Source organism: Sturnira hondurensis, unplaced genomic scaffold, assembly GCF_014824575.4.
Source record: "Sturnira hondurensis isolate 20B ecotype Veracruz unplaced genomic scaffold, ASM1482457v3 Scaffold0002039, whole genome shotgun sequence".
NCBI lineage: Eukaryota > Metazoa > Chordata > Mammalia > Chiroptera > Phyllostomidae > Sturnira > Sturnira hondurensis.
In genome coordinates, this window is record NW_028074670.1 from 2,336,141 (window position 1) to 2,362,738 (window position 26,598).

The 26,598-nt window shown below is 49.4% G+C and overlaps 2 protein-coding genes across 4 annotated transcripts in view; one reads left to right on the plus strand and one right to left on the minus strand.

Annotated features, from left to right (window-relative positions):
• Nucleotides 1–1,516: 1,516 nt before the first annotated feature.
• Nucleotides 1,517–13,868, plus strand: SFTPB (surfactant protein B). Of its 2 annotated transcripts, none has more exons than XM_037039248.1 (11): nt 1,517–1,703; nt 2,270–2,400; nt 2,607–2,678; nt 3,069–3,194; nt 3,820–3,972; nt 4,177–4,266; nt 7,739–7,922; nt 8,067–8,227; nt 8,944–9,024; nt 9,523–9,607; nt 12,817–13,868. In XM_037039248.1, exons 1-10 carry the CDS (start codon nt 1,640–1,642, stop codon nt 9,583–9,585), a joined length of 1,125 nt encoding a protein of 374 aa, XP_036895143.1. In that variant the 5' UTR covers nt 1,517–1,639; the 3' UTR covers nt 9,586–9,607; nt 12,817–13,868. The 2 variants fall into 2 exon arrangements, with proteins under 2 accessions (XP_036895143.1, XP_036895136.1); XM_037039241.1 differs by lacking the exon at nt 12,817–13,868 and adding an exon at nt 10,573–10,806.
• A 3,219-nt stretch (nt 13,869–17,087) lies between these two features.
• Nucleotides 17,088–26,598, minus strand: part of USP39 (ubiquitin specific peptidase 39) — a 32,344-nt gene continuing 22,833 nt past the window's right edge. For both annotated transcript variants that reach the window (XM_037039267.1, XM_037039258.1), the window contains 4 exons: nt 25,959–26,101; nt 19,920–20,055; nt 18,433–18,519; nt 17,088–17,603 (listed from right to left, as the gene is read on the minus strand). In XM_037039267.1, coding sequence (XP_036895162.1) covers nt 17,559–17,603; nt 18,433–18,519; nt 19,920–20,055; nt 25,959–26,101 — 411 coding nt within the window. In that variant the 3' untranslated portion in view covers nt 17,088–17,558. The remainder of the gene's footprint in view (nt 17,604–18,432; nt 18,520–19,919; nt 20,056–25,958; nt 26,102–26,598) is intronic.

Sequence of the window (26,598 nt, forward strand, 5' to 3'; positions counted from 1 at the left end):
TCTTCCCCACCCCCAGGGACACAAGAACATCACATCCACCAGCCCTCCCCATGGTTTGGTGGGAACGTGGCTGAGTTCTGGTCAATGAACTGACGGCAGAAATGGAGGACACCACTCCCAGGCCTGGTGCCCAAACCTCCCTCACCATCTACCCTTCTTTCTCTCTGTGACCTGCCAGCCAGATGCTCCAGGGAGGACTCTAGGCCCTGGGGGAAGGCAGGGCCAGAAGAGGGATGCTCCTGGGGCCCTGAATGACTGTGTGGACCAGAGCCTCACCCACTGCTCTGCATTTCGATGTGGGTAAGAAATAAGTATGAGCTGTGGAAAGCCAGGGGACTCCAGGGCTCTTTGTTATAGCACTAGCCTGATCCACACAGCACCCTGGGTCGCCACCCACCAATCCCTGCTCCCCTGCTCCGCCAGGCCTGACTATATCCACCCCAGGTACCAGTTGTTTCACATGAAACTACAGACACATTTCAGTTCCATCTCCTTGAGCCTGTATGTGACTGCCCGGGTTCCCAGTCTTTGCTCACACATTTACACACATCCTTGGTCAATTCTCTTGATTGCAACTGTGTTTATCATGCTGACAAGGGCTTGAGGCCAACAGAACCTTAAGGCTGACACAAATGAACCCCTGTGTGACCTTGAAGGTGTCACTTGACCACCCTGTGTCCAACCGTTTTCATTGTGGCAACAATCCCTTCCCTGGCTGCACCGTGAGGGTTAGAGCACTTCCCAGAGTCTCGAGGGCTCCCTAGCCATCAGATAAACTGGTCACCCAGTGGTGGCAATGAGCCAAAGCTGTCCTCCCTCCATTGGCAACAGCTTGTCTGCCTGTGTCAGACGGTGTGCTTTCCCTCAGGTGTGCCCTGCCTCATGGGCCTGACCTGAGAGCCTCTGCAGCTGCAGGGGACGGTTTCTTTCTCCTGAGCCACCAACTGCGCCCCAGCCCCCACCTGCAGAACGAGGCAGCATCCCCTGGACAGGGCTGCCCAGTCGCACTCTGGGAATCTCAGCCCCTACCTCCTCGCATTCAGTTTCTCTGGCTTTTAGCTTCCTCTTTGTTTCATGTCAACACTCTCTCAACTAAGGCGTACCATGTGTCCATAGAAACAGAGTTTTCTGGGGAAAGGGGAAGGATGGAGCGGGGGGATGTGACCTAAGAGGGTCCCTGGTTTGGCACCTGCCCTGAGTCCAGAGCCAGGCAGGAAGCTCTTAAGAGCATTGCTCAAGAACAAAGGAAGCCCAAGAGGCTTGGGGTGGAGACGGGAGGGGCTCACTCTGGCTGCCCTGGCCTTGCCTCTGGTTCTTCCCCACAGCTCAAAGAGATGGGACCCAATGCGGAGGCTCAAGAGCCTCCTGGGTGGAGGGAGCCAGGTGTCCAGGCCCATGGGAGCAGGGGCAGGGGCAAGGGGAGCAGGAACAAGGCTCCCCTTGCAGAGGCAGGGGGCAGGGCGGGGGGCAAGCGGGAGTGTCTCTGCTGGGAAAAGGGCAATTAAAGCGCCTGAAGGGCTCTCTGGGACAAAGGCAAACACTGAGTCACCAGTGCCCCCACACAGCCCTGTCCCCACATCCTCGCCCACAGCTATAAAGGCCCTCACCTCAAGCAGACTGTGCAGGCTGTGGAGGAGCCATGGCCACGTCACACCTGCTGCTGTGGCTGCTGCTGCTGCCCACACTCTGTGGCCCAGGGGCTGGTGAGTTTCCCCAGCCTCTCCTCACCTCTCTCCCACCTGGGGCCAGGTGTTGAGGGGCATCAAGACCGCTCCCCCCACTTAATGAGCTCTGGGTCTATGCCAGGCCTTTTCCTAGTCTGCATGTCATCCTCATCTCAAAGATGAGGAAGCTGAGGCTCAGAGAGGCCCCAGGGCTCGTCCTACGGCGCACAGCTGGTGGGCACTGGAGCAGCTGTCTGACTCCAGCATGTTTGGTGCGTTACCGATGCAAGTGGGCTTGGAGCCCTGGCTGGTGTGGCTCGGTAGATTGAGTGAGCCTGTGAACCAAAGGGTTGCCGGTTCAATTCCCAGTCTAGGCCACATGCCTGCGTTGCTGGCCAGGTTCCTGACGGGGGCACACATAATCGGCAACCACACATTGATGTTTTTCTCTCTCCCTCTTTCTCCTCTCCTTCCCCTCTCTAAAAAATGAATACATAAAATCTCTTGAAAAAAAATTTTTTGAAAAAGACAGTGGGTTTGGAGGGTGGGTGAGGTCAGGGTGCCAGGTATGGCTTGGAACCCAAGGTTGCTCTGGCCCCAAACAGAAGCTGTAGGGACCACCTCATCCCAGGCCTGTGCCCAGGGCCCCGAGTTTTGGTGCCAAAGCCTGGAGCAAGCGTTGCAGTGCAGAGCACTGGGGCACTGCCTACAGGAGGTCTGGGGACATGCGGGAGCTGTGAGTATCACACTCTGGGACAGTGGCCTGGGAGAGAGTGCGCTGTGTGGGCTCTGGATGGTTGTGGGGGGTTGGGGGCCCCTTAGGGGATGGGACGGGGTGGGAGAGAATGTGCTGGTTCTATCCCTGTGCTTTGGAGTGCCCTGTCGTCCTCTGCCTGAAAGAGCCTCCCCTCACGTCCCCCATTTTGGGGTGCCCCTCCCCAGGATGACCTGTGCCAGGAATGCAACGACATCATCAACATCCTCACCAAGATGACCAAGGAGACCATTTTCCAGGTAATGGGGCCCAGACCCTGGATGAAGCTTGAGGGCCAAGAGATGGGGGACAGAGCAGGAAGAAAAGGGTAGCCCCTTAAAGGGGCCATTTCCTGGCCAGGGGTGAGCCCTGAGGTTGCCTTGGGACTCCAGGCATCTGCTGGCCAGGAGAGAGCTCTGGGATGCCCAGAGCTCAGCAGCCCAGCCAGAGATGGTTGTCCTTGAGGGTAAAGGGACCCTACCTGTGCCCAACTACTTAACTCCTTGGCACTCTCTGAACTCTAGTGCCCTGGGAAAGGGGTGACCACTCTGCCAGGTGGTGACCCTGTGTGCAGGGACTTGGGCAGAGGCTGACCTCCGCCAGGCTGACTGTCCTCTCTCCACCCTCGCTGGCTCCCACCTGCTTCCCAGGACACGATTCGGAAGTTTCTGGAGGATGAGTGTGAAGTCCTCCCCTTGAAGCTGTTGGTGCCCCGGTGCCGCCACGTGGTTGAAGTCTACTTCCCGCTGGTCATCGACTACTTGCAAAGCCAGATCGTGAGGGCCTGCGACCTGCCTGCCCACACAGACCCAGAGATCCCCCCACTCCACATGCCAGCCCAGCACACACACACACACACACACACACACACTCTCTCTCTCTCTCTCTCTCTCTCTCTCTCTCTCTCTCTCTCTCTCCTGCCCACAACCAGTCCAGGAGATGCCATGCCTCTCAGCCAGGCGCCCAGTTCACAGTCCCATTGCTCCATGTACCTGGGCCACCCACACACTCACAAACACCACACACACCTTTACGCTCTTCACACAAACATATGCCCAGTCACACACTCATGCACACACTCAGTCTCACGTAAAACCCACCCTTTACACAATCACACATACAAACTTGCACACACACCCACACACACTCACTTGTTCTGACAAACATACACCGTTTACCCTCAGTCCCAGGCGCCTGTCCCGAGGTCCCACAGAGCCCCACCTCTGCCTCATTGTCTCTCCACTCGCACCACAGAGTTCTAGCCCCAGCCCCACCCAGCCTGCCACCACTGTTCCAGGCCAAAGACAGTGGACCTAGTCCCTGAGTCCTTGAGCCAGCCTGAGCAGGAATGGGGGGACCTCTGCCTCTCTAATCACCCCCTCACCCTGCACTGTTCTCCAGAACCCAAGGGCCATCTGCGAGCACCTGGGCTTGTGTAAATCTGGGCGTCCAGAGTCAGGGCTGGAGCTGGAGCTGTCGGACCCTCTGCTGAACAGGCTGGTCCTTCCGGTGCTGCCCAGGGCCCTCCGGGAGCAGCCTGGGCCTCAGACACAGGTGAGGGAGGCCCCACCCTGGCGGGGAATCCCAGAGCTAGGACACAGCCAGGGCCCAAGAGCACTTAGGCCCTGGGTGGGGGCAGAACTGGAAGGGAAATGAGCAGCTCTAGGTGGGGCCTGAGGCAGGAGGGGCAGAAGACGAGCCTGGAGGATGCCTTCTCCTGGTGCCCACCCGACTTCCACCTGCCATTCTCTCCTCTAGGATCTCTCCATGCAGCGGTTCCCCATCCCCCTCCCCTACTGCTGGCTCTGCAGGACTTTGCTCAATCGGGTCCAAGCTGTGATTCCCAAGGTGAGGCCCCCCACAGCTCCCCTCCCCCCATCCCTCTTCACACCTCCCACAGGGGTCAGCTGGCTGCCAGAAGTTAGGAGAAGAGCCATTCGTGCACTGGCCCCACCCCAGGGACCTCGGCGCTCAGACTGGGGCCCAGCAGGTGCCAGGCCTAGAGTCCATCCAACTAATGTTAGTCCCCTGCTACAGGTGGGGACTAACAGGCGGGGGCCATGCAGGCGTCAAAGCACACAAAAGGGCGAGACCCCGTCTTGCCCTCCAGCAGCTCAGCAACTGATGGAAGCGAGTCTCCGGGGGTCTCTGTAGAACACACTAACTTTTCAGAAGAACTTCCACAGACGGACTCCCCTCCCTGCCTGAGCCCAACTCGGAATCTTCCAGACCTGTAGTGACCATCGCCCAGTGCTGTCCTGCCCTGAAATGGGCCCAAGTGAGGAGGCACTCTTCCCCATCAGCCCTTCCCAGACCGGCAGGCGGGCTGATCACTGAGGGCTCATGGCAGCGGACGAGATACCTGCTCTCCCAAGTTTGCATTGTGGTGGAGACTTTTTCAGAAAGCAATAGGTTCAGAGCAGAGAATTAAAACAGATGAGGAGAGCAGTTCTCTACTCTTTGGGCAAACCCCTGAGCAGACCCCAAGCTATATCCCTGGCCACAGCTCTCCACAAAGCCCCACCCTAATCCCAACACATTTCTACTGCAAGGTTCCATACAGCGTGGGCAGCTGTGGACAGGCGGGGGGTGGGGCCAGTTTGCACGTTTAGGATGCAAGCTGGTGAGAGAGGAGGTGGCAAAGGTCAGACTCTGAGCAGGAGACTGGATCCAGGCTCTGGGCTGAGGCGGCCCCTGCTGGGGCCAATAGGCCAGCCTATGCTGGCAGCTGCGCTAGGTCTTTCTGGAAGGGGCTGGGCCCAATGCCACCCTCTCTTGGTCCCCTGTAGCTAGGAGCTGTGACAACTGGTCCATCCTAGGAAAAAAGCCTGTGAAAAACAACAACTTGGTCACCTCCGAATTGGGCTTTTGATTCCACCCCCTCACCAAGGACATGTTTTCATTGATTTTAGAGAGAGAGGAAGGGGGGAGAGAGAGAGAGAGAGAAACATCAGTGTGAGAGAGAAACATTGATTATTTGTTGCCCATTTGTGCCCCAACTGGGAATCGAACCTGCAACGTCTTGGTGCATGGGATGATGCTCCAACCAAGTGAGCCACCCAGACAGGGCCAAACGTGGCTTTCCTTATTGCTATTTATTCTGTTAGGCCATCCCCTTAGAGACCCATAATCAGGGCCTGGTAACTTCTCACAGTTGCAGGACTCTAGGACCTAGGAGAGTCTTTGAAAATCCAGGTGTCCTGCATTGTTCTGGCTGTGTGTGGATGGCTGGGTGGGTGTGTGTAGCCAGAGAGAGTGTCACCAGGGCCAGGGGTTGGCAGGGCAGCTTAGATTGCCCAGTCCCACCAAAAGTATCCAGAAAGTGAGGTGATGGACAATGACTTGAGAGTCGGGGTTAGGTGGTTAGTCAGGGAGAGTCTCTGAGGAGGTGACTATTACACTGAGACCCAGAGGTCAACAAGGCCCTTGTGGACAAAGGGCGTCAATCAAGAATGAGCTTGGCAAGCTTGAGGAAAGCCAGTGCGGCCCCAGTGGACAGGCCAGGGGGAGAGTGATCGGAGAAGTGAGCAGAGAGTAGGTATAGCTGGGCCATGCAGGAATGTCTAAGCCAAGTGAGGAAACCCTGGATTTTATTCTGAATGCAATTGCTAGCTAGTGAAGGGTTTCGAGCAGGGAATGCCAGGATCTGATTTACACTTCAGAAAGAACACTCTCCTGCTGTTTGAAGAGCACACTGGGCAGATGAGAGGCAAGAATGAAAGCAAAAAGAATATCTAGATTACTGCAGGGGTAGACATGGGAGAAGGTAGGCTGCGGGTACATTTGGGAGGTCAGCCAACAGGACTTGGTAATGAATGAAACTTGGGGAGTGAGGACAAATGAGGAATCGACGGTGACTTGGGCTTGAGGAACCAGATCTTTGATAATGCCACATGCTGAGATGGACAAACTTGAGAAGAAACAGATGTGGACAAAAAAAAAGGAGCTCTCCCTATTATTGTTAAGTTCAAGATGCCTGTGTAACGTACAAGAGGTTATGTCAAGCAAGCAGCCGAATACCCAAGCCTTAGGCAAAAGGTTGGGTCAGAGACACCACTCTGGGAACCGCTGGCGAAGGATGAGGTTTAAGTCCAAGGGAATGAGTGGGGTCATCGGGGTCGTGGTGTGGACCTAGTGCAGAAGGAGGCTCAGTCAAGTGAAGGCAAGTGCCAGCAAAATAGCGCCAGGAGGGACAGTCAGTGAAGTGCGGGGACACCATTGCGTGATGTCATGGAAGCCAAAAGAAGAAGGCATTTGGAGAAGGAGGATGTGATCACCTGGGCTAAAAGCTGCTGGGAGATCAAGATGTGACCAGAGGATCGGCAACAGAGGTTGTGACTTTGAGAGCTGTTTTGGAGGAGCGATGGGGACAAAAGCCCAAGCGGAGTGGGCTCCAGGGAGGCTGCAGGGAAAGAAAAGGAGCAGCCAGTATGGACAGCTCTTTCAAGAAGTCGTTTGGGGAAGGGGAGCAGAGATGGGTGAGTCTTTCTAAGGCCAGAAGCTGTGTTGGCATGTTCACACACCAGTGAGGCCGACCAATGGGCAGATGGGAGCAGTAATGAGGAAGGAGGGCGAGGATAATCCCCGGTGAAGCCCTTGTGAAGGAGGGGGCAGGGTAGCCCAGGGCACAAGTGGATGGGCCGGCCTTTGACAGCACAGGATTGTCTGGAGGCCAAATGTGGGCTCCCATGCAAACAGGTGGATATATTGTGAAAGATATCACACCCATACACAGGCCTGTGCCTACTCCTAGCAGGAGCTGCGAGCAAGAGCAGGACCGAGGCCAGCTTGTCGCATGCAGGTCCTTCACATGTATCACTTGAGTGAATGAACGGTGAAGGCACGAGCCTGCGTTTTGTGGCCTCCCACCCCGCCCTCCGGCTCAGATCTCGTGTTTGGAACTGAGATGGGTTGGGGAACTCCTGGCTTCCCCTGGAGCTCCCGGAACATGGGACGTGCTGTCTTTGGGAGCCACCAACTAATCCATCCCATGGGTCAGGAGGGAGAAGACACAGATGTGGTCCACCCCCTCCCCAGGATGCGTGTGACCGTGGTGATGTCCACGTCTCTGGGCTAGCTGTGACCCTTTCAGCACTTTCAGTCTTTAGTCAGAGCTGGGTCCACAGCCTGGCTCCTGGGTTCACTTACTGACTCAGGGCAAGTCTCCTGGACTCAGCAGTGCTCAGTGTCCTTATGGGTAAACAGCATAATAATTCTCAGAAGGGAACGAGGGAATGTCTACAAAGTGCCCAGCTGGCGTGGCACAGAGTAGACCTTGCAAGGGAACATTCTACCCTGCCCTCTCTTGGCCCTACCCCAGAGTGTACTGGCCCCAGTTGTGGCCCAGGTGTGCCACGTGGTGCCCCTGGTGGCAGGTGGCATCTGCCAGTGCCTGGCCGAGCGCTACACTGTCATCCTATTGGACGTTCTGCTGGGCCGCATGCTGCCCCAGCTGGTCTGCGGCCTCGTCCTCCGGTGCTCCTTGGAGAGTGGCACTGGCCCAGGTGAGCCTGCTGCCCCAGCCCTGCCATTGCCCACTCTCAGCCTTCCTCCCCCAGCCTTGCATGACCCCCACCCCCGATTCCTTGCACCAGAGAAGACAGGAACTAAACACCTCTGCAGGGCGACCTTGACTGTTTCCTGTCTAGGCCTCACAGCTCTGCAGTCCCTGTGGGAAGAATGGATACCAGAAGACTCCAAGTGCCAGCTCTGCATGTCTGTGACCACCCAGGCAGGGAACAGCAGCGAGCAGGCCATGCCACAGGCAATGCGCCAAGCTTGCCTCAGCTTCCAGCAGGACAGGCAAAAGGTACAGGGCAGGCAATGGGAACTTGGGACCCAGCGCCTGCCCGCAGTACAGGGTTGAGCCAAGAAAGGCTTCCCAGCCAGAGATGTACAGGAGCTCAGACAGGACATGGGCCAAACAATGAGGGGACTATAATAAGGTAAAGACTGCTATGGTCAGGAGTGGCCTCTGGTTGAAGGGCGTGGGCTTGGAGGACCAGCAGTCTTCCCTTGTGGACAAGATGCGGGGCCCATTATCCATCAGGAGATGAGTCACACCAGGGCCAGCTAGAGCAGGAGAGGGCCTAGGCTTCTCTCCAAGATCCCATCCCTCCTTCCAGTGTTGTTATTTGAGTGGGGACAAAAGGAGAGGCCCTGGAGTCCCAGTACTAAGCGTGGATGACAGCCCCATAAAGTAAGACAGACCCCAGGAGGCAGCCCCATGCACAGTGCTCTCCTGCCAGTGCCCCCCACTGCCCACGTCACAGCTCAAGGACAAGACGAGCTTTAAGATTTCTTCTAGAACTGAAATTCGGGGGCAAGGGGTGGCGGTGCCCAGGTCTCCCAACAGAAACCTGCATTTCGGCCCAGGCCAACTGTTTCGGGGGGCTGATGTCTGGACCTATGCTGGGTCAGAGGGAGCCCTGGGGCCACCCAGGCCCACGGAGAGGCCAGGGCAGCAAGGCAGGTTGTCCTGCAGTGGGTCTGGGTGTGCCCAACAGTGACTTTCTCCTTCCTCAGTGTGAGCAGTTTGTGGAGCGACACTCCGTGCAGCTGCAGAGCCTGACAGCCAGGGACCAAGATGCCCGCACCACCTGCCAGGTGTGCCCTCCCTCCCAGGTGGTCCCACGACTCTCCTCAGCTCCCATAGCCCCTGACCTTCTCGGGTCTGTGATCCACAGAGACCCTACCCCCTGGGCCCAGGACAGCCGCCTCCCCTCACTGCTTTAATATAGAAAAGGCAGGCTCAGAGGGCTCAAGAAAAAGCCACAAAAGAATGAGCAGGAAGGAGCCTGAGAGGGACAGGCAGCCAAAAGGAGTGCACTCTGACGTGTGCTATGGGGTGGAGTTGTTCCCGGAGTCATGTATGTTTGGTGGGCGTGAAAAGTGGGTGTCTTGGGATGAGCACCCCACTTCCTCCAGCAAAACTCCGAAGTCCCCATGGCCTGGGAGTGGCCTGAGAGGCCTAGGAGGTCACACCAAGAGCACCTGCCAGCTGAAGTGAGAGTGGCACCTTCAGAAGGAGCCTCCCACGCCCCTCAGAGCTGGGACTAGGGAGTGGGGGTGGGGCCTAAGGCCCTGACGCTGTCCCTGTGGCAGGCCCTGGGGGCGTGCGCAGCCACTCTCAGTCCTCTCCAGTGCATCCAGGAGCCCCACTTCTGAGGGAAACTCAGAGCTGTGCCAGGTGAGTCCGACCCCTTGCTGGGGGGGGGGGGCTGCACCCATCGGGAGGGTGGCCCTCTCAAAAGAGGGCCAAGCACAAAGAGGCAACTGCTGCTGCCAGCAGCTCCCAAGCACAAAAGAGGCAACCGCTGCTGCCAGCAGCTCCCTCCTCCTCACAGGCCACAGCGCACCCTCTGCACTCCCTGATCTTCAGTATTTGAGGCATTCAGGCCAAGGCCAACCTTTCCTGAGCCTCAGGGGAAATCAGACTTTGCTGCCCAAAATGTTGACAGGAACTCTACCATCAACTGACCCTCCCTCCGAGACACTCTCCTTCTTCTGTCTCATCTCAGAACCATCACCTTAGGATGGAGGGGCGGGTCACGTGCAGCCTCTGTGACCAGGGGCCTCGGGGCAGGAAAGTGACCCTCAGAGGGACAGACTCAACAGTGAACTTGAAGCCCCCTGAGAGCAAACTTGGTCCACTTTACAATTCAGCTTAGAGCCAGTCCCTAACACAATGAACTCACAAAAGTGGGTTCATTTCTAAACTCACTTTTTCAAAACGTAGTGAGTGTCCTGGAGCCAGGCCACATTCCAGGGGCAAGGGCTAGAACTGTGAGTAACACAGGGAGCCCCTGCCCCCCCAGAGTTCACACCCCAGGGCCTACCCTGTCCATCTGAGGTGGGAGCCCAGCCCTGCTCCTGGAACCTACAGTCACAAGCCAGTGGGAGGCAGTGGGCGAAAATAGGAGGAAATGTCTGCCCCAACTCAGACCTGTCCCACAGGTACCAGTTTATGACAGCTGGCAGGGCCTAGGGGTCAGAGAGCTGCCCAGGAGACTGGGGCAGCTGGCTTTTCCCAGCTCCCAGGTCTCCCCAAACCAGGAAGAACCAGGCCAACCATCCCTGCTGAAACAGGAAGGGCAGCGGGTTGGGACAGTAGGCCTGGGCTCTGGTCCCAGCTCTGCCATCAACTGGCCACAGGTCCGCAGCAAAGATATGATGCTGAAGGGGAAGCCAAGTAAGGAACGGTGAGGCCCTCTCCAGGACGCCAGAGCTCTCCCACAGGACGAGACTCCTCCTCAGGCTGCCTGCCCACCCACACTGAGAAGAAGCCTTCACTCCCACACTCACATCCTTTTCTAAAAAGGGCCGTAAGGCCCTGACTGGTGTGGCTTAGTGGGTTGGGAATCATCCCACAAACCGAAAGACAGGGAATCACTGGTTCAATTCCCAGTGTGGGCACATCATGCCTGGGTTGCGGGCCAGGTCCCTGGTTGGGGGCATGAAAGCAGCGACCAATTAATGTTTATCTTCCTCTCTTTCTCCCTCCCTTCCCCTCTCTCTAAAAATAAATAAATAAAACCTTTTAAAAGATCTGGACCTTAAGCTGGTGGACCATGAGCCTGCAACTGTGCCCTCAGTCCTGTGTCAGTCTTGTCCATCCTATCCATCCTATCTGTAAGTGCAGCCCCAAACCAGAGCCACCTGCATCCTCTCTGGGGGCAAGGCACAGCCACAGAGCATCTTCTGGAGGATGTCAGTGAGGAGCTCCAGCCCAGCCCAGCTTCCCCTCCCACGGGAGCCAGCCAATCCCCATGGGCCCCCCAGCATCCTCCACCAGCTCCCAAGACGAGAGAGGGAGAGAGGGAGAGGGGCTGGGCCCTGCCTCACCCCATCTCTGCCTATGCAAGACACTGGCTTTTATGAATACTGTGCTAGCACTTCCACAAAATTCAAAATTCAGAAGCATAAAAAATGAGAACATAAAGTGCCACAAAAGACAGACATGAAATCTTTAAACTTTTTTTTTTTAATCAGGAAATCTCTGGCATGATCAATGACTGGTAGGAAGGTGATTGGGCAAACTTTCATATTTTAAATGTTCTGTTGCTTAAAATGTAAAAAAAGGTTTTCTTTTTTCTTTTTATAAGGTGAGAATCCAACTTTTACCTGAAATTCCAGGTTGTTTGGATTTGTGCCAATTTATTTCCTCAAAGCACAGATGGTGTTACATGTGCCAAGGATCAGGCCCTATGTCGTGCAGCGCCTATAACAATGCTAATAAAGTCCTATTTCCCTGCACTAAAAAGAAAAAGACACTGTCCTTTAAGATGCTGCAGAGGTCACAGCCTCACCATGAAGGTCAATTGGGGGGCCAACCTCACTACACTCCTGGATGAACAAGTGGATGCCTGTGTCACCTCTCCCTCTTCTAACTGCTTCTATCCTGCCCCCCCCAACGCCCCACTCCCAGAGCCCACTCACTGTTATGAGGTGAGGTGGTTAGGGTGCCAAAAACTAAAAACACAGAAAAAGGAATATGTAAACCTTTAGCATTAAAGGCCTAAATGCCTGGAAGTGTCCTTTAATTTACAAAAGATCTTTTATCATATTTTCTAATGTTTGTTGTAGAAAACTCAGAATTGCAGACTAAACAAGAGTGGGGCTCACCCACAACCCCACCAGCCCCAGGAGAGCACGAGAGCAGGATGTATATGCTTTTCAATCTATTTTCCACACCCATCTACCACTTAAGCAACAAGTGGGAGCTTTCTAGACAACCCTCGTTCTTTTCTTTAAAATATTTTATTTATTTATATTTTGAGAGAGGGGAAGGGAGGAAAAGAGAGGAAGAGAAACATCAATGTGTGGTTGCCTCTTGAGCAACCCCCTACTGGAGACCTGGCCCACAACCCAGGCATGTGTCCTGACTGGGAATCGAACCTGTGACCCTTTCGCCACAGGTTGGCACACAATCCACTGAACTACACCAGCCAGGGCCCTGCTCTTGAGGAAAGGATGATGCACACAAATTCTCAGCCTCTGAATTTAAACTTTTAAGTATAGTTTTATAAATCTACAGCAGACTATTATCTTTAAGGTCATTATTTCAATTGCAAGACCAAAGTCCCATAAAGAAGAGTGTTCAAATTTTTTAAAAAGGTTGGTTGGGAAGATGAAGAGCCAAACCACGAAGGAGGGGAGGCATTAATAGATTATCAGATGGGCAAGTGCTGGAAAGAGCTCCTGGTAGTGGAAGAGGAGGCTTCACTCCAGTGGAGGTCAGGTGATTAGCTAATGGGAGAATTGGCAGAAAGTGGCCGTAGCTGAGAGTCAGAGGGTCCAACAGGTGCCCAGCACCCTGCATCCAAGAGGAGCACAGGGAGAAAGCCCCAGGGGGAGTTAGGGCCCAATAGCAGAAAGGACTTGTTCTTCACTTCCCAGGCTGTGGTGTGAGAACACGAGTTCCTTGGGGAAACTTGACTCGAACACATTAAAAAGAATGAAGAAAACAGCCTTAAAGAGAGGCCTAGACAGATCTGAGGACTGGGTCAAAGGGCGCCCCGACGTAATACGGGGGAACCTAAGAGATGGTCAGAAATGAACAAAACGGTGGGCCCACAAGAACCAATGACTGTGAACAAAGTGCTCACAGATTTTGAGGACCTTGAGAAAAGTCTGACATGTGTCGCCAATGCGGGCACAGGAAGGAAGAGACCAGGCAAGATGCGTGATGCTGATGGAGCCCTACAGACCGCGGAGAGCACGTCACCAACCTCGCTGCTCACGATCTGGCAGTCTGTGAATCCCTCCCGGGAAACGGAAGGAGGACTCGGTGGGCAGCTACCCCAGGGGGGCTGGGTATTATTAAATGACAGAGTTATTTTCAAATGGAAATAGGATGTTTGGGGGCTTAAGAGCCAAAATCTCTAGTTCAATTATAGAGAAATAAAAACAGTGACATTTATGTTCCCTCATTAATGAGGTTTAAAATCCACAACATAATCATCGTAACATTACATACCATTCCAAGCTTTCCTCTGCACAGGCGTGAAAACAGGTACGACAGGTTTTTAAATGGGAGCATCCTACACACACTGCTTTGTAAACTCTTTTGTTCATTCAAAAATAACCTTTCCGGATCAATAGAGATATCTATCACCATTGTTGATTGGCTCATATTTTTTTCTTTATACAAACTTTCATTCTTAAGTATCAACTATCAGTATCTGATCAGTTCCAAGATGTGAAGTTTGGGGACAAAAATCTACACGTGTCTTGAGTGTTCGTGCAGGCGGTGTCACCAAACTGCAACACACAAACTCCTGCCCCCAGCAGGGAGCAGGGACCGTGTCCACTCCCACCGACGTGGGTACTAGTGGTCTTTCAAATCTTTGCTAATCTAAAATACTAAAATGACTTCACTGGTTGTTCTAATTTTCACTTCTTTTGTTACTGAGTAACCATTTTTTACATGTTTATTGGCCATTTATAGTTCATCTCTCGTGAAATGCTCACGTGGGTGGTTTGCCTGATTTCCCCTCGGAGTGTTCTGTCCACTGTTCTACCAGTAAAAATATACCAGGTGTACTCATTCATTTACGGTCCTGTGGGTGGCAAGTTTTCCCCTATCACGTCTTTTAAATTTAGGATACGTCTTCCACATTCGTACCTTTTCCTTTGTGCATTCCAGCTGAGAAAGCAGAATCTCGTTCTCAGCTGCAGTTCAGACTGGCTGGAGCCCAAGGTCGCCAACAGGAAGCAGATGCTGGGGTCACAGGTGTTAAGACATTCGAGCCAGGCTTCTGCCTCAGGCAGCAGTGATGGAAGCAAGCCCTACACCACTCACAAAGGACCTTAAGCTACTGTACACAGGGCACGACAGTCAGCTCTGAGCAGTAGCCCCCAACCCTTCAGGTAATAGTATCAACTGTTGACATCTTGGGAGGGTGTAAAGAGACAAAATATTTTGTGCAGGATACAGAGAACAGAGGTTTGGAATGATGCCATTTGCTCGATGAACATTAGTGATTAACTCCTAAGTGCCAAGCATTCCCATAAAACAAACAGTTCCTGTCAGTCCTCTTAGAGCTGAGAGTCTAACGGGAAGACAGTCACAGAATCACAGAGAAGTGGAATGAGTGCTATCAGTTAGAAATATATGAGCAGGTAAGTGAAGTTAGAGGTAAAAGAGCAAGGGTTAAAAAGGACAGAGTGACTGCCCCTGATTACCAACGGGAAATTGGGTTCCTTCTATACCATGCAGGCAAGATATGTCCAACAGTAAAAGTTAATGGGAAAACTACAGCAACCCCCGAAAGGGGGCAGCAGCAGGACAATTAAGGAGTCAGGCCCTTGGGGACTAAAGGTTGAGATCACTCTACCAAGAACCCCGAGCTGCGGTCCAGGCTTAGGGCAAAGTAAACATGGAGGGGCAGTGGAAAAAACAGGTGTCAGTCACAGCATTGTGACCCGTTACAGAACTGAGGACAAGTAACACTGCCTATTTTCCATGTGCTTGTTATACCTCCATAATCTGTATATGCTAACCACTTTTCTCTTCTTCCCATTTTTATATGAAATTTGTTGGAAGCTACTTTCACAACTGTGTTTAGGTAACAGAATATTCTGTGGAAGTGTGACTGGATTTGAAGAATAAACAATCTGGCCATCAATGAATACATGATTCTTGGGACTGTGCATTCATTTTAGAAAAGTGTGAAAACTCGTTTGCTGTTACGAAGGCTAGTTGCTTCTGTTAGGCATAAACAGTTTTGCTGTCTTTGTACAGTTCAATGTGTGAGGGCGCACCTGGGAGCCGCGTCCTCAAGGAGGTGGACTGTGCCTATTAGCGACCCAGCACTCTCAGCTCCCACTTCACCCTCTTGCCTGCTCTGTGAAGGTTGATCTGGAACCTTTAAATTTCCCCTTCAGCTGACACTGAGGTTTTGTCTGAGAGGATACAGGAGACACTGCAGGAAGGGCTTTGCTTCCCAGGGGCCAGCGTGCTCATGGAAGGCAGCACTGCAGCTTCCTCCCGAGTCAGGCTCCCGCAGTACTCGCAGATTCCCCAGCTCCTGCTGTGCCTGGTGCCCCACACCCGGCAGCTCCACTGGGCACGCAGTGTAGTAGCTACCTGCTACTCCACAGGCAGCTTAGTAGCAACGTGAGATGCTGAACTGTAAACAGCTCTTCCTAACACACTGGAGAGATTTCTGACAGGTTCTCGGGAGGTTTTCAGCAAGGTCTGGATCTCAGCCTCGGACACTCTGTCTGCCAGAGGAGAAGTAGCTGTTCTTGAACCTGCTGTTCCCGCCTTCTTTAGAGTTCTCTGCATACTAGTTAATCCCATTCTAGTTAATAATTCTTTTTTTTAAGAGTTTATTTTAGAAAGAGGGGAAGGGAGGGAGGGAAACACCAATGTGTGGCCATCTCCCAGGTGGCCCCCACTAAGGACTCAGCCCGCAACCCAGGCATGCGCCCCGACCGGGAATTGAACCAGAGACCCCCCCCACCACCACCACCACGGCTCACAGCCCACACCCAATCCACTGAGCTATACCAGCCAGGCCTATAGTTAATAATTCTTGAACTTATATTTTCCCCTGATCAAATTATTATACTTTCTTTCTCCTGATTAGCCCTGGATTAGGCTAACACTAGGTTAGACTAGGCATTGGCAGAGAATGCAAAGAAGTGGGAAAATTCAAGAAACACAAAGTGAAATTAGTAGGACTTGGTAATGGATTAGACAAGGAAAGTGAGGATGGGAGAAGAATAATTTTTAGTTTACGTAACTGGATAAATGGTGGAACCCTTTGCCTACTTAGGAACCAGGAAAGGGGTCAAGTGTAAGAAAATTCACAAGCTCAGTTTTAAACAATGTTGCAATTGAGTCAACTTTAAGACACCCAAAATACATCAAGTAGGCAGCTGGCTCTATATTAAAAAATTTAAAGAAGTCTGGGATTAAGATGCGAGTCATCTCCCCTAAAGTGACAAGTGTCTCCTAAAGAAGATGGGATTGAGAAGGGAATTATCTCCCCTAAAGAAGCCACAGGCATAACTGAAATGGTCCATGGAAAAGTAAACAGAGAGAAGAAAGGGTCTCACCTGAGGAACCCCAACGTTCAATAGCTGCATAGAGGAAGATGAGGCTGCAAAGAAATACTGAAGCTGTCAGAGGCAAATGAGGACAGCACTGTGTCCCAGAAGTAAAGGGTGGCAGCCACAGAAGTGCACAGCACCCATGGCCCTTTACGAGAACTTGCTACAGCTGAACGACTGCCGCCAGTTGCAGCATCTTCAGCTGTCCCGCATCTTCAGCTCTGGCACAGTGCTCAGGCCACGGTCTCACTTCTCCTACTCAGTGACCGGGCTCGATGAAAGCTGTTTCTGCTTGATTCTTCTGATGGGCAATCGTTGCTCTGGGCTCCCTGCTGACCTGGCTGAGACTCAGGACTGCACTGCAGTGAGACCCCTTCCTTCCCCCTTCCCTCACACAGCCCTGCACTACAGGCTACAACCACTTACCTCCAGGCTTCTCATTAAGTACAATTATAATTTATCACTTTTAATCAGATATTTTGTTACTGACACACCACCCACAAGCTGACAGGAAGACACAAGCATGATGTCCCCCCAGATGACAGACTGCAGGACAATTTGTGAGGCTTAAAAGAAACTGCCTAAGGGAAGGACATAAAACCAGAGGCTGGTTTAAAAACAGGAAAATTTATTCATTCCCCCAAAATGTCAGAAATGATGAGAACCACAGGAAAACTCTCTACCTACGATGTGAAAAGGGTGCTACTGACTTCATGTTTCTATTCCTAGAATCCTGAGGCTAGGTTGCTTAGAAAAAATTACCTTGTCCTTCAGATACTCGTAGCTACTCAGAAATAAATTACATACAGCTGTAAACGAGTCTGGCCTGCTGGAGTCAGAGGGGAGCTAGATAGGAAGAACGTCAACCTACCACAGACTGATCAAAGAACAGCTGGGGGACAGCGCAGAGCTGTCCCAGGCAGGTGGGCCCTCCCGAGCTCCGGTGTGAACCAAAACCCACGCAAACTGGGCTGGCCCCGGAAACAAGCCAGCCAGCCTATGTTCAGTTACAGCTTCAGTATTCTTGTTGACATCTTCATCCTAGGTCCCCTGGAAGCAAAACCCTGACTTCCCCTTCTTCAAGCCCCTTGCTGGTTGGTTTCATCATCTCGCCTCTTCCAAATCTGTAAGAAATGAGTATAATAGACATTTATGACCTGGCATTCCATTCAATCTACAAATATTTGTAAAATACCTACTATACCCTAGGCAACACACAGCCTGTGGCTCAACTTATAGACTTGTTAAGTCCCCTGAAGATAACTCATCTTTCATAAAATTCACTTTCATTTAATTTTCACTTTTCCATCTATCCATCCCCCTCTCACTTCTCACTCCAAACTCCCTTTCTAAAAATGAACTCATAGCCAAACCTGTAAACTTAGACAAAGTTGCTAGGAGTTAACTGTAGAATGAGAAGGGTCTGCCCTCTTTTTTATAAAGCTAGAGCTTGTTGGTAGCCTGTCTTCCTTCTTCGCCAGGCACTAGGGCAGTTATAAAGAGAAGACAGACACTCTGCTCCACACCGGCTCTCAAATCCAATAGAGAACACAGTTAAAGTGAGATGGTCAGTGCTCCAATAAAGACAGGTAGAAAGTGCTGTAGAGTCCCAAAAAGTGCTAAATCTGCCTAGAGAAATGGGGAGAGCTTCAGAGTTGACTCCTAACTGGTGTTCTGATGACTCCCAGCTCCTCCTACTTGAAATCAGATCCCACACCTCTGCAAAACTAACCTGGCCATAAGCATAACCTCCTTGCTCACTCAGAAATCTTCCACACTCCCCTGCTTTTCTCTTCTCTGAAAATCTCTTGCCATATAATCTCACTCCTCAGTGCATCCCAGCAGGCACCCAGCCCAACCAAGGGGTTGCAACCCCACTTCCTGTCTTCACGCACACTGTTCCTCTCACTGACCCCATCAATTCGGCACTGACCAAGCCTGTGGCCAACCCACCTGAATGTAAGCCTCTGACAGTGTGATCATCTGGGGAAGGATGTCAGTCACCTGGAGGTCTTGTAATTCATACCATTTGCCTGTCCCCTGCAAAAAATATGAAGGGCTGGTTAGTCTGCTCCCCAAAACCAAAGTGTGTACAGAGAAAACACCACAGTTGCAAGAATAATCAGAATAGCCAAGAGACCATCACCCCACAAAAGCCCTGGGTAAAAGGGCGCATGACCTCTGCTGGCATTATTCAGTTTAAAGAGCTCTCAGGGTGCTGACCTTGGCAAACACAACTCCTGCTGGAGAGTCCTTTAAGTATACCAAAGTCCAAACACTATACATTTTTAAGAATTCAGGTGAACAATAAAGAGAAAAAAGAAAAAGTCCTCTACTCCTCACCTACAATGTCTCTCTGCTGCTCAGAAATGACCGACTGGACACACTCACCTGGGAGGTACAGTGTTAACTACTGGAAACTAAAAATGGACATTCCCACCCACCATCCCACAGAACACAGAAATCCTCAAGAAAAAGTGTCCTGCCCCGGCAGGGGGGCTCAGTTGGTTGGAGCGTCATCCCACGCAACAAAAGATTGTGAGTTCAATTCCCGGTCAGGGAGCATGCAATCTTTCTCCCTCAAATCAGTATTTCTCTCCCTCTTTTTCTCCCTCCCCTCCCGTCTCTCTAAAATTAAATGAACAGCCCTGACCAGTGTGGCTTAGTGAGTTGGGCATATTGTTCTGCAAACTGAAAGGTCACCAGTTCAATTCCTGGTCGAGGCACATGCCTGGGTTACAGGCCAGGTCCCCAGTTAGGGGCATGCAAGAAGCAACTAATCAATGTTCCTCTCCCTATCTCCCTCCCTTCTCCTCTATTTAAAAAAATAAAACTTAAAATTAAAAATAAATGTAATTAAATCAATACAATCTTTTTTAAAAAGTGTAGCTTCCGACTCAGCAGGTTTGGGTGGGGCCCAAGGTTCTGCACCTCTAATGATGTTCTCAGGATGTCGGTGCTGCCGGTCGAGGACTCCACGGTCGGGGGTGAGGCTCCAGTCTGGCCGCACAATGAAATGTACCCTCCTGGGAAACTCACACACCAGTGACGCCTGGCTCCCAACTCCAGGTACTCTAATGCTGACTCTTAATCCTGACTGACATTTCAGGCCAGATCGTTCTTTGCTTTGGGGGCTTCCTGTGCACTGTAGAATATTTAGCAGCATCCCTGGCCTCTACCAGACTTGAAAACCAACAGGCACAAATTACATGGTCCGAATGAAACTGGCCTGAGGTGGTGCCCGAATATCAGATTTACTTTAAAATTCCTAGATGAGTCCAATGTGCAGTTGAAATTGAGAACCACTGCCTTAAACTCACCAGACAGCTTTATTTCTTGCAGAATCCCAACATAGGATAAAGAAAGGGCAAACTCAAGGGAGCTGCCCTCTTGTAATGCCAAAGAAACAACACCTATTTTTGCCACCCTGTGCTACTCACATGATGAAGCACGTGGATCCGGTAGGAGCCCTCGGAGGGCTTGCCATCATGTACGATGTTGGCAATCAGATCATAGGTGGTATTCTTATGTACTGCTTGAACTTCCTCAGACAAGTACTCTCTCAGATCCACATTTCTGGTGATGATAAAAATAAAGCCAGAAGATCAAACAGCAACTGTCTTACACAAATGGACCCCAAATCTGTTGGAGCCTGTATTTAGAATCCTGGCTCTAGGTAGGTTTGCAGACCCAAGGAAGCCCAGGTTTGTGGAAAGTCACATAATCTGCAAAAAAAAATGAGCTAAACTGGAAAGATTGACTCTGTGAAAAAAACACATTTTATAAGCACCTCTAGCAGTCAAGTGTAGTGAAGAGCCTAGAGTCATTAGACTTGAACTAGAATCCAGGCTCTTCTACTTCTGAGTCAAGCATGAGTTTAAGCAGGTTACATAACTTAAGGCTCTTCTACGATGAGATGGGGAGGATTAAGTGAGACACCAGGTGCAACCCCCTCATCCTCTGCCTGGCCTGGGAATCAGATGCAGATTTGGTATTCAGGCAATGCCAGGTCTCTGGCCTCAGGCTAATGAAGACCTGACCACATGACTATGTGAGCTGCCACTGCAGGTAATCACAGTAAAAACTTCAGTACGGCAAACCAGGCATTCTGATTTATTTTTCTTTGATTTTCTGGGACATTGCTTCTTTATTTGTCTTTCTTTTAGCCAAGGAGAATAGTTACAAGTAATAGAAACCAACCCATAGCTTAAATGCAAAAGGGGAATTCATTCACAATTTTCAGCCCTGGCTGATATGGCTCAGTGGATTGAATGCCAACCTGGAAACCAAAGGGTCACGGGTTTGATGCCCAGTCAGGGCACATGCCTGGGTTGTGGACCAGGCCCCCAGCAGAAGGCACTCGAGAAGCAACCATACATTGATGTTTCTCTCCCTTTCTTTCTCCTTCCCTTCCCCTCTCTCTAAAAATAAATAAAATCTTAAAAAAAAAGATTTTCATACTAGGAAATGCAGCCGGAACCAGGCACAGAAGAAAAAGCAGGATTTAAGAGAGCTACTTGCCCTCTTTCCTGCTTTTAACCCCAGCTTTATTCTCCTTCCTTGTGCAGCCCAGCTTTCTCTTTATGTGACCACCTTGGCTACCCCACAGCTTCCCAATTTCTCGTTCTAGTTGCTGAAACTACTGACTAGGTTCCTTCAACTGGGGCTTAGAAACATCAAATTTATTCTTAATATCTGAACACTTTCAAATATAAAATAACATTCTTACTATACTTGGAATAAAATATCTTTTTGTGTTTTATTTGTTGAACTCTATCCATCAGTTCAATATAAATGTGTACTAGTTACTGCAAAGTAAAGGGCCATAATAAATGCTTACTAAGACAGTTACTAAGAACTTTCAAATAGTTAAATGGGGAAAGATTTATAAGAATTTAAGTAATATAGCCCTGGCTGGTGTAGCTCAGTGGATTGAGCGCGGGCCTGCGAACCACACGATAGCGGTTCGATTCCCAGTCAGGGTACATGCCTGGGTTGCAGGCCAGTTCCCAGCAGGGGACTCACAAGAAGCAACCATACATTGATATTTCTCTCCTTCTCTCCTTCCCTTCCCCTCTAAAGATAAATAAATTTTAAAAAATATTTAAAAAAAGAATTTAAGTAATACAAGGGAGAATGAGAGATTATATCATATTTCCAATCTGTAGAACTGATGTGCTACCACTCACAACATAAAACACAGCAATGTCATCCCTAGAATGCCTGAGACATGCTAACAACAGTTATTATATCTAGGGGGTCATTTCTAGGACTTCTAGGTAGCTATCTCCCTTTCAATTTTAGGCTGAAAGTATATTATTTATCAAAAATATATAAAAGCTTTTCAATGTAAACCATGTAATTATAAACAAATATGCAATTTTGTTCTAATTAGGTATATTATATAGCTTTTTATGCGTTAGCTTAGCTATTTATTTCTACAGGCTAACAGTGCCCCATATAAACTGCAATACATATTCAATGTTACAGTTTCTACATGAATCCTAAAAAATCCACGCGAGCTCTGGATAGCCAAACTGCCCGCCAGCTGCTGAGAGCTGACTTTCTCGGTTCTCTTCTCCTCTGCTTTAACAACAGCTGTCCAGACTCATCTGAAAGAGTCCTTAAGAAATCTTCAGGAGTATTTATACTCAAGTTTTCATGGCTGAACCAAAACTGTTTAATTCCCTTTGCCACAAAGGGAATGAAGATACATTACATCATTTTGTTTTAGAAAACACAGCCAAAGGAGGAAACCATACTCATCTCCCCAACAGAACAGCCCAATTTAGAGAACACCTAATTAGCTGGAAGTAAAACCTTACTTTTTCTTTTTTAAGACTTTATTTTATTTATTTATTTTTAGACAGAGGGGAAGGGCGGGAGAAAGAGGGAGAGAAACATTAATGTGTGGTTGCCTCTCTCAAGCCCCCTGCTGGGGACTGGCCTGCAACCTACGCCTGTGCCCTGACTGGGAATCGAACAACAACCCTTTGGTTTCCAGGCTACCACTCAATCCATTGAGCTACACCAGCTGGGGCTGAAAGTAAAACTTTAAACCTGTGCTCCCAAACCCTATCTCCAAATGAGCAGAGGGCACTCAACTGCAAGTCTGTTAAACTCTGGTAGAAAGATGTGTTATGGATAAAACACAGAAGAATTAGGTATGAAAAGGGTCCTTTTCAAGAATGGGGAGTTTGTTAATCTAAAACCAAATTACTCTAAAAGTAATTTCATTATGTAAGAAATTAAGTGCAGGTTTCCAGAATTAGTCACACAATTTGATGTTCTCCAAAAGGCTGTCTAGTCAAGGCGTACAGCTGACCCTCAAATGATGTGGAGGTCAGGTGCACTGATCCCCTGCACAGTTGAAAACCCATGTATATATTTTTACTCCCCCAAAACTTAACTACAGTTGTATCTTGGTATCTAGAGAGAATCGTCCCAAGACCTTCTGCAGATACCAAAACTCAGTTCTTAAGCCCCTTCTATAAAATGGTATGTGCACAATTGGCCTCCGCATCCTCAGATTTTCATCCGTGAACTGAAAATACTGTTTTCAATCCAAGGCTGTTTGAATTGCAGATACAAAACCTGGGGACATAAAGGGCATACTGTATTTACTGAAAAGAATCCACACATAAGTGGACTCACGCAGTTCAAACCCATGCTGTTTAATGGTGACCTATAACCCTTTTCTCAGCTTCTCCAAAGCAAGCTTTCTGAGGGACAAATCGCTGAAGTCACAATTACCAAAAATACAATGCAACTCGTGGCAAAACAAACATACTCCAGGCCCAACATAAAAGAAACTGATGGAGCAAGGAGACTTCTGTGGTGACTGAGCAGGAACTACTATCCACACAGATTCCCTGTCTCTGGAGCTGCCCCGGAGTCAGAGTGCTCCCTCCCTCCAGGACGGCCTGTGACTGTGGCGATCCACCAGAATCCAGTTCTCAAATAAAACCCTGACAGGCTGACTTTCAAACAAATCCCCTCTGTGGTCTCACGCACAGTAGCAGAAAGCCGGCCTCCACGTACCGAAATTTCACTCTAATTGTCACACAAACAAGACGCTACTGAAAGAACAGGAAGAAAAATGTGGGAAAAGGAACTCGTCCTGTATTTCTAACTAGAGAGGTTTTCTCTCCCTCCCTCCCACTGTCCTCGGACTGTTGGTAATCACAGACCCAGAAGCAGTAAAATGTTACACCTGGAAGGACCCCTAAGGCTCATCTAGTTAAAGCCTCTCATTTTATCCATGAAACAATACATCCAGAATATGCAACGGCCTGCCCAAGGTCACACAGCTAGGACAGCCCAGATCTTAGACCTCTTTAATGTAATTCATTAATTTTTTTGAAGTATGTTCATTAAAGCTGGGGACAGTGAAACAAGGAAGGGCTTAGGATAGAAGAAGTAACAGGAGACAGTCTAGGCGGGGCTGCTTAAGTTCACTGGAAGGTCAGAGAAAATGGGGCCACGGGGGCAAGTTCAGGAGGTTAGCCTAAGACAAGCTGCCACTGCCCACTGCTCCCCTGGTTGCAAGAGACCTCTTTAATTTTAGATACTACCCTCTTAAACACACCAGAGAATTCAGAACTGGAACTATTTCTAAAGGAGAAAATCAGCAATCCTGGTACAGTTTGGGCAACTGAGTAATGAAGGGAGAAAGAAAAGATGATGAGCATTTGTCCGTTACAGCTCCCATACTGCTTTGTGATGGTTAAAAAAAAAAACACCACTGAACTAAACATCATGTTAGTCTCATCGTATATTCATCCAAATTCCTCTCAACAAGAAACTGCTACCTTAGTTAAAGGTCAACACAGAGACCCACATTTCTTCCTGCCAGCCCCGCGACCAGCTTCCCTATGTTCTCAGAGATACCTTCTTCAGCATGTGAAACACAGTGTCTGAGAATGAAAGTCAACTGCCTACCCTGACAAGGGCTTCGCAGGAGCTTTCTGAGTTAGAGGGTGGCAAAGTAAAAGCACCTGGTACAACACCTCCCAATTTTGCACTAAAATACTCACAAATGTTCATAAAGAGACAACTGCATGGTTAGTTAAAAATAGGGCCATACATCAAAATTTGCAACCTCCTCATCAATAAGGAAAAACTGGACATGTTCCAGACTTTACCCTCTGGAGAAAAAATAAGATAGAAGGACCCCATACCAGAAGGGGGAAAGAAACAGTCACGAGTGGAAAACGTATTTGAACAAATAATAAAGGAGAACTTCCCCAGTCTGGCAAAGGAAATAGACTTCCAGGAAATCCAGGAAGCTCAGAGAGTGCCAAAGAAGTTGGACCCAAGAAGGAACACACCAAGGCACATCATAATTACATTAGCCAAGACCAAAATGAAGGAGAGAATCCTAGAAGCAGCAAGGGATAAGGGGACAGTCACCTACAAAGGAGTACCCATCAGACTGTCAGCGGATTTCTCAAAAGAGACCTTACAGGCAAGAAGGGGCTGGAAAGAAGTATTCCAAGTCATGAAATCCAAAGACCTACAGCCAAGATTGCTTTATCCAGCAAAACTTTCATTTAGAATGGAAGGACAGATAAAGTGCTTCTCAGATAAGGTCAAGTTCAAGGAGTTCATCATCACCAAGCCCTTATTATATGAAATGCTAAAGGGACTTATCTAAGAAAAAGAAGATGAAAAATGTTAACAGTGAAAGGACAGCAAACTCACAGTTATTAACAACCACACCTAAAACAAAAGCAAACCAAGAGGACAGCTAGATCAGGAGTGGAACCATAGAAATGAAGAACACATGGAGGGTTAGAAACAGGGGGGTGGGAGGGGGAGAAGGGGGGAGAAGGCACAGAAAATAGCATAGATGGTAGGTAGAAAATAGATAGGGGGGAGGGCGAGAATAGTGGGGGAAATATAGAATCCAAAGAACTTGAGACACGTGGTTATAAACTAAGGGGGGGAAAATGGTGGGGGAGGGAGTGTGCGGGTGGAAGGGAATGAAGGGAGGGAATAGAACAACTGTAATGGTATAACCAATAAAATATATTTAAAAAAAAAAGATAGAAGGACCCCAAGGTGAGAAACAAATCTGGAGTCATCCTCACTGTCCACGCCTAAGTACAGTCTACAAGAAGATGCAATGACTGCAAACAGATGAACCTGAACTGCTCAGGATTATCTTTAAAGCCAGGCAGAATCCTACCTGTCCTACCCTACTTTTATCAGCTGTTTTCCCTACAATGAAAGATTAGGATTCCCAGCAAGCAACAGGAAAGAAGGTAAGAGGGGGCAGCTTCCATGTAAACATCTGTCCACGAGAACCTTGAAACATTTGTAGCCTTCACATAAAAATTCCTGACTTATATAGTGTGGGTAGGCTCTGTTCCTTGCAATTTCCAACTAAACAGTCCAAAATTAATAGTGGTACGAAAACATGAAAAGAAATTCAAGCACACTCCCCCTAAGAGAAAGTGAAGCAGGGTAATACTCACGTAATAGGGAAGTTGACAATAGTTGGATTCTTCTCCACAAAAAAATTGTTCTTAGTGAATCTCTTAATACAAAAAATTAGATATGGAGGCAGCTTAGTGAGCTGGAAGCGCTTCAGAAAGTTCTCCTTGTAAGTTTTATATTCCTAGAGATGGAAAGAAAATTATCAAATTAGTGCTTAAGTACCAGAGCAGGAAGACCTCAAATCAATAACCTTCCACCTTAAAACACCAGAAAAATAAAGGCAAACTAAACCTAAAGCAAGCAGAAAAAGGAAGCAAAATATATTAGAGAAGACGTTAATGAACTAGAGAATAGAACAGTATTTCTGAAATCAGTAAAACCAAAAGCTTGTTCTTCAAAAAGACAAACCTTTAGCTAGATTGACCAAGGAAAACAGAAAATACTCAAATTATCAGGATCAAAAATAAAGACACTGTTGACTTTACAGAAATAATGATGATGATAAAGGAATACTAGGAACAATGGTACACCAATACACTAGATACCTTTGATGAAACAGACAAACTCCTAGAAAGACACAAACTGCCAAAACTTAAGAAACACGTAGCTCAGTGGATTGAGCACGGGCCTGTGAGGCAAAGGGTCGCTGGTTCAATTCCCAGTCAAGGCACATGCCTG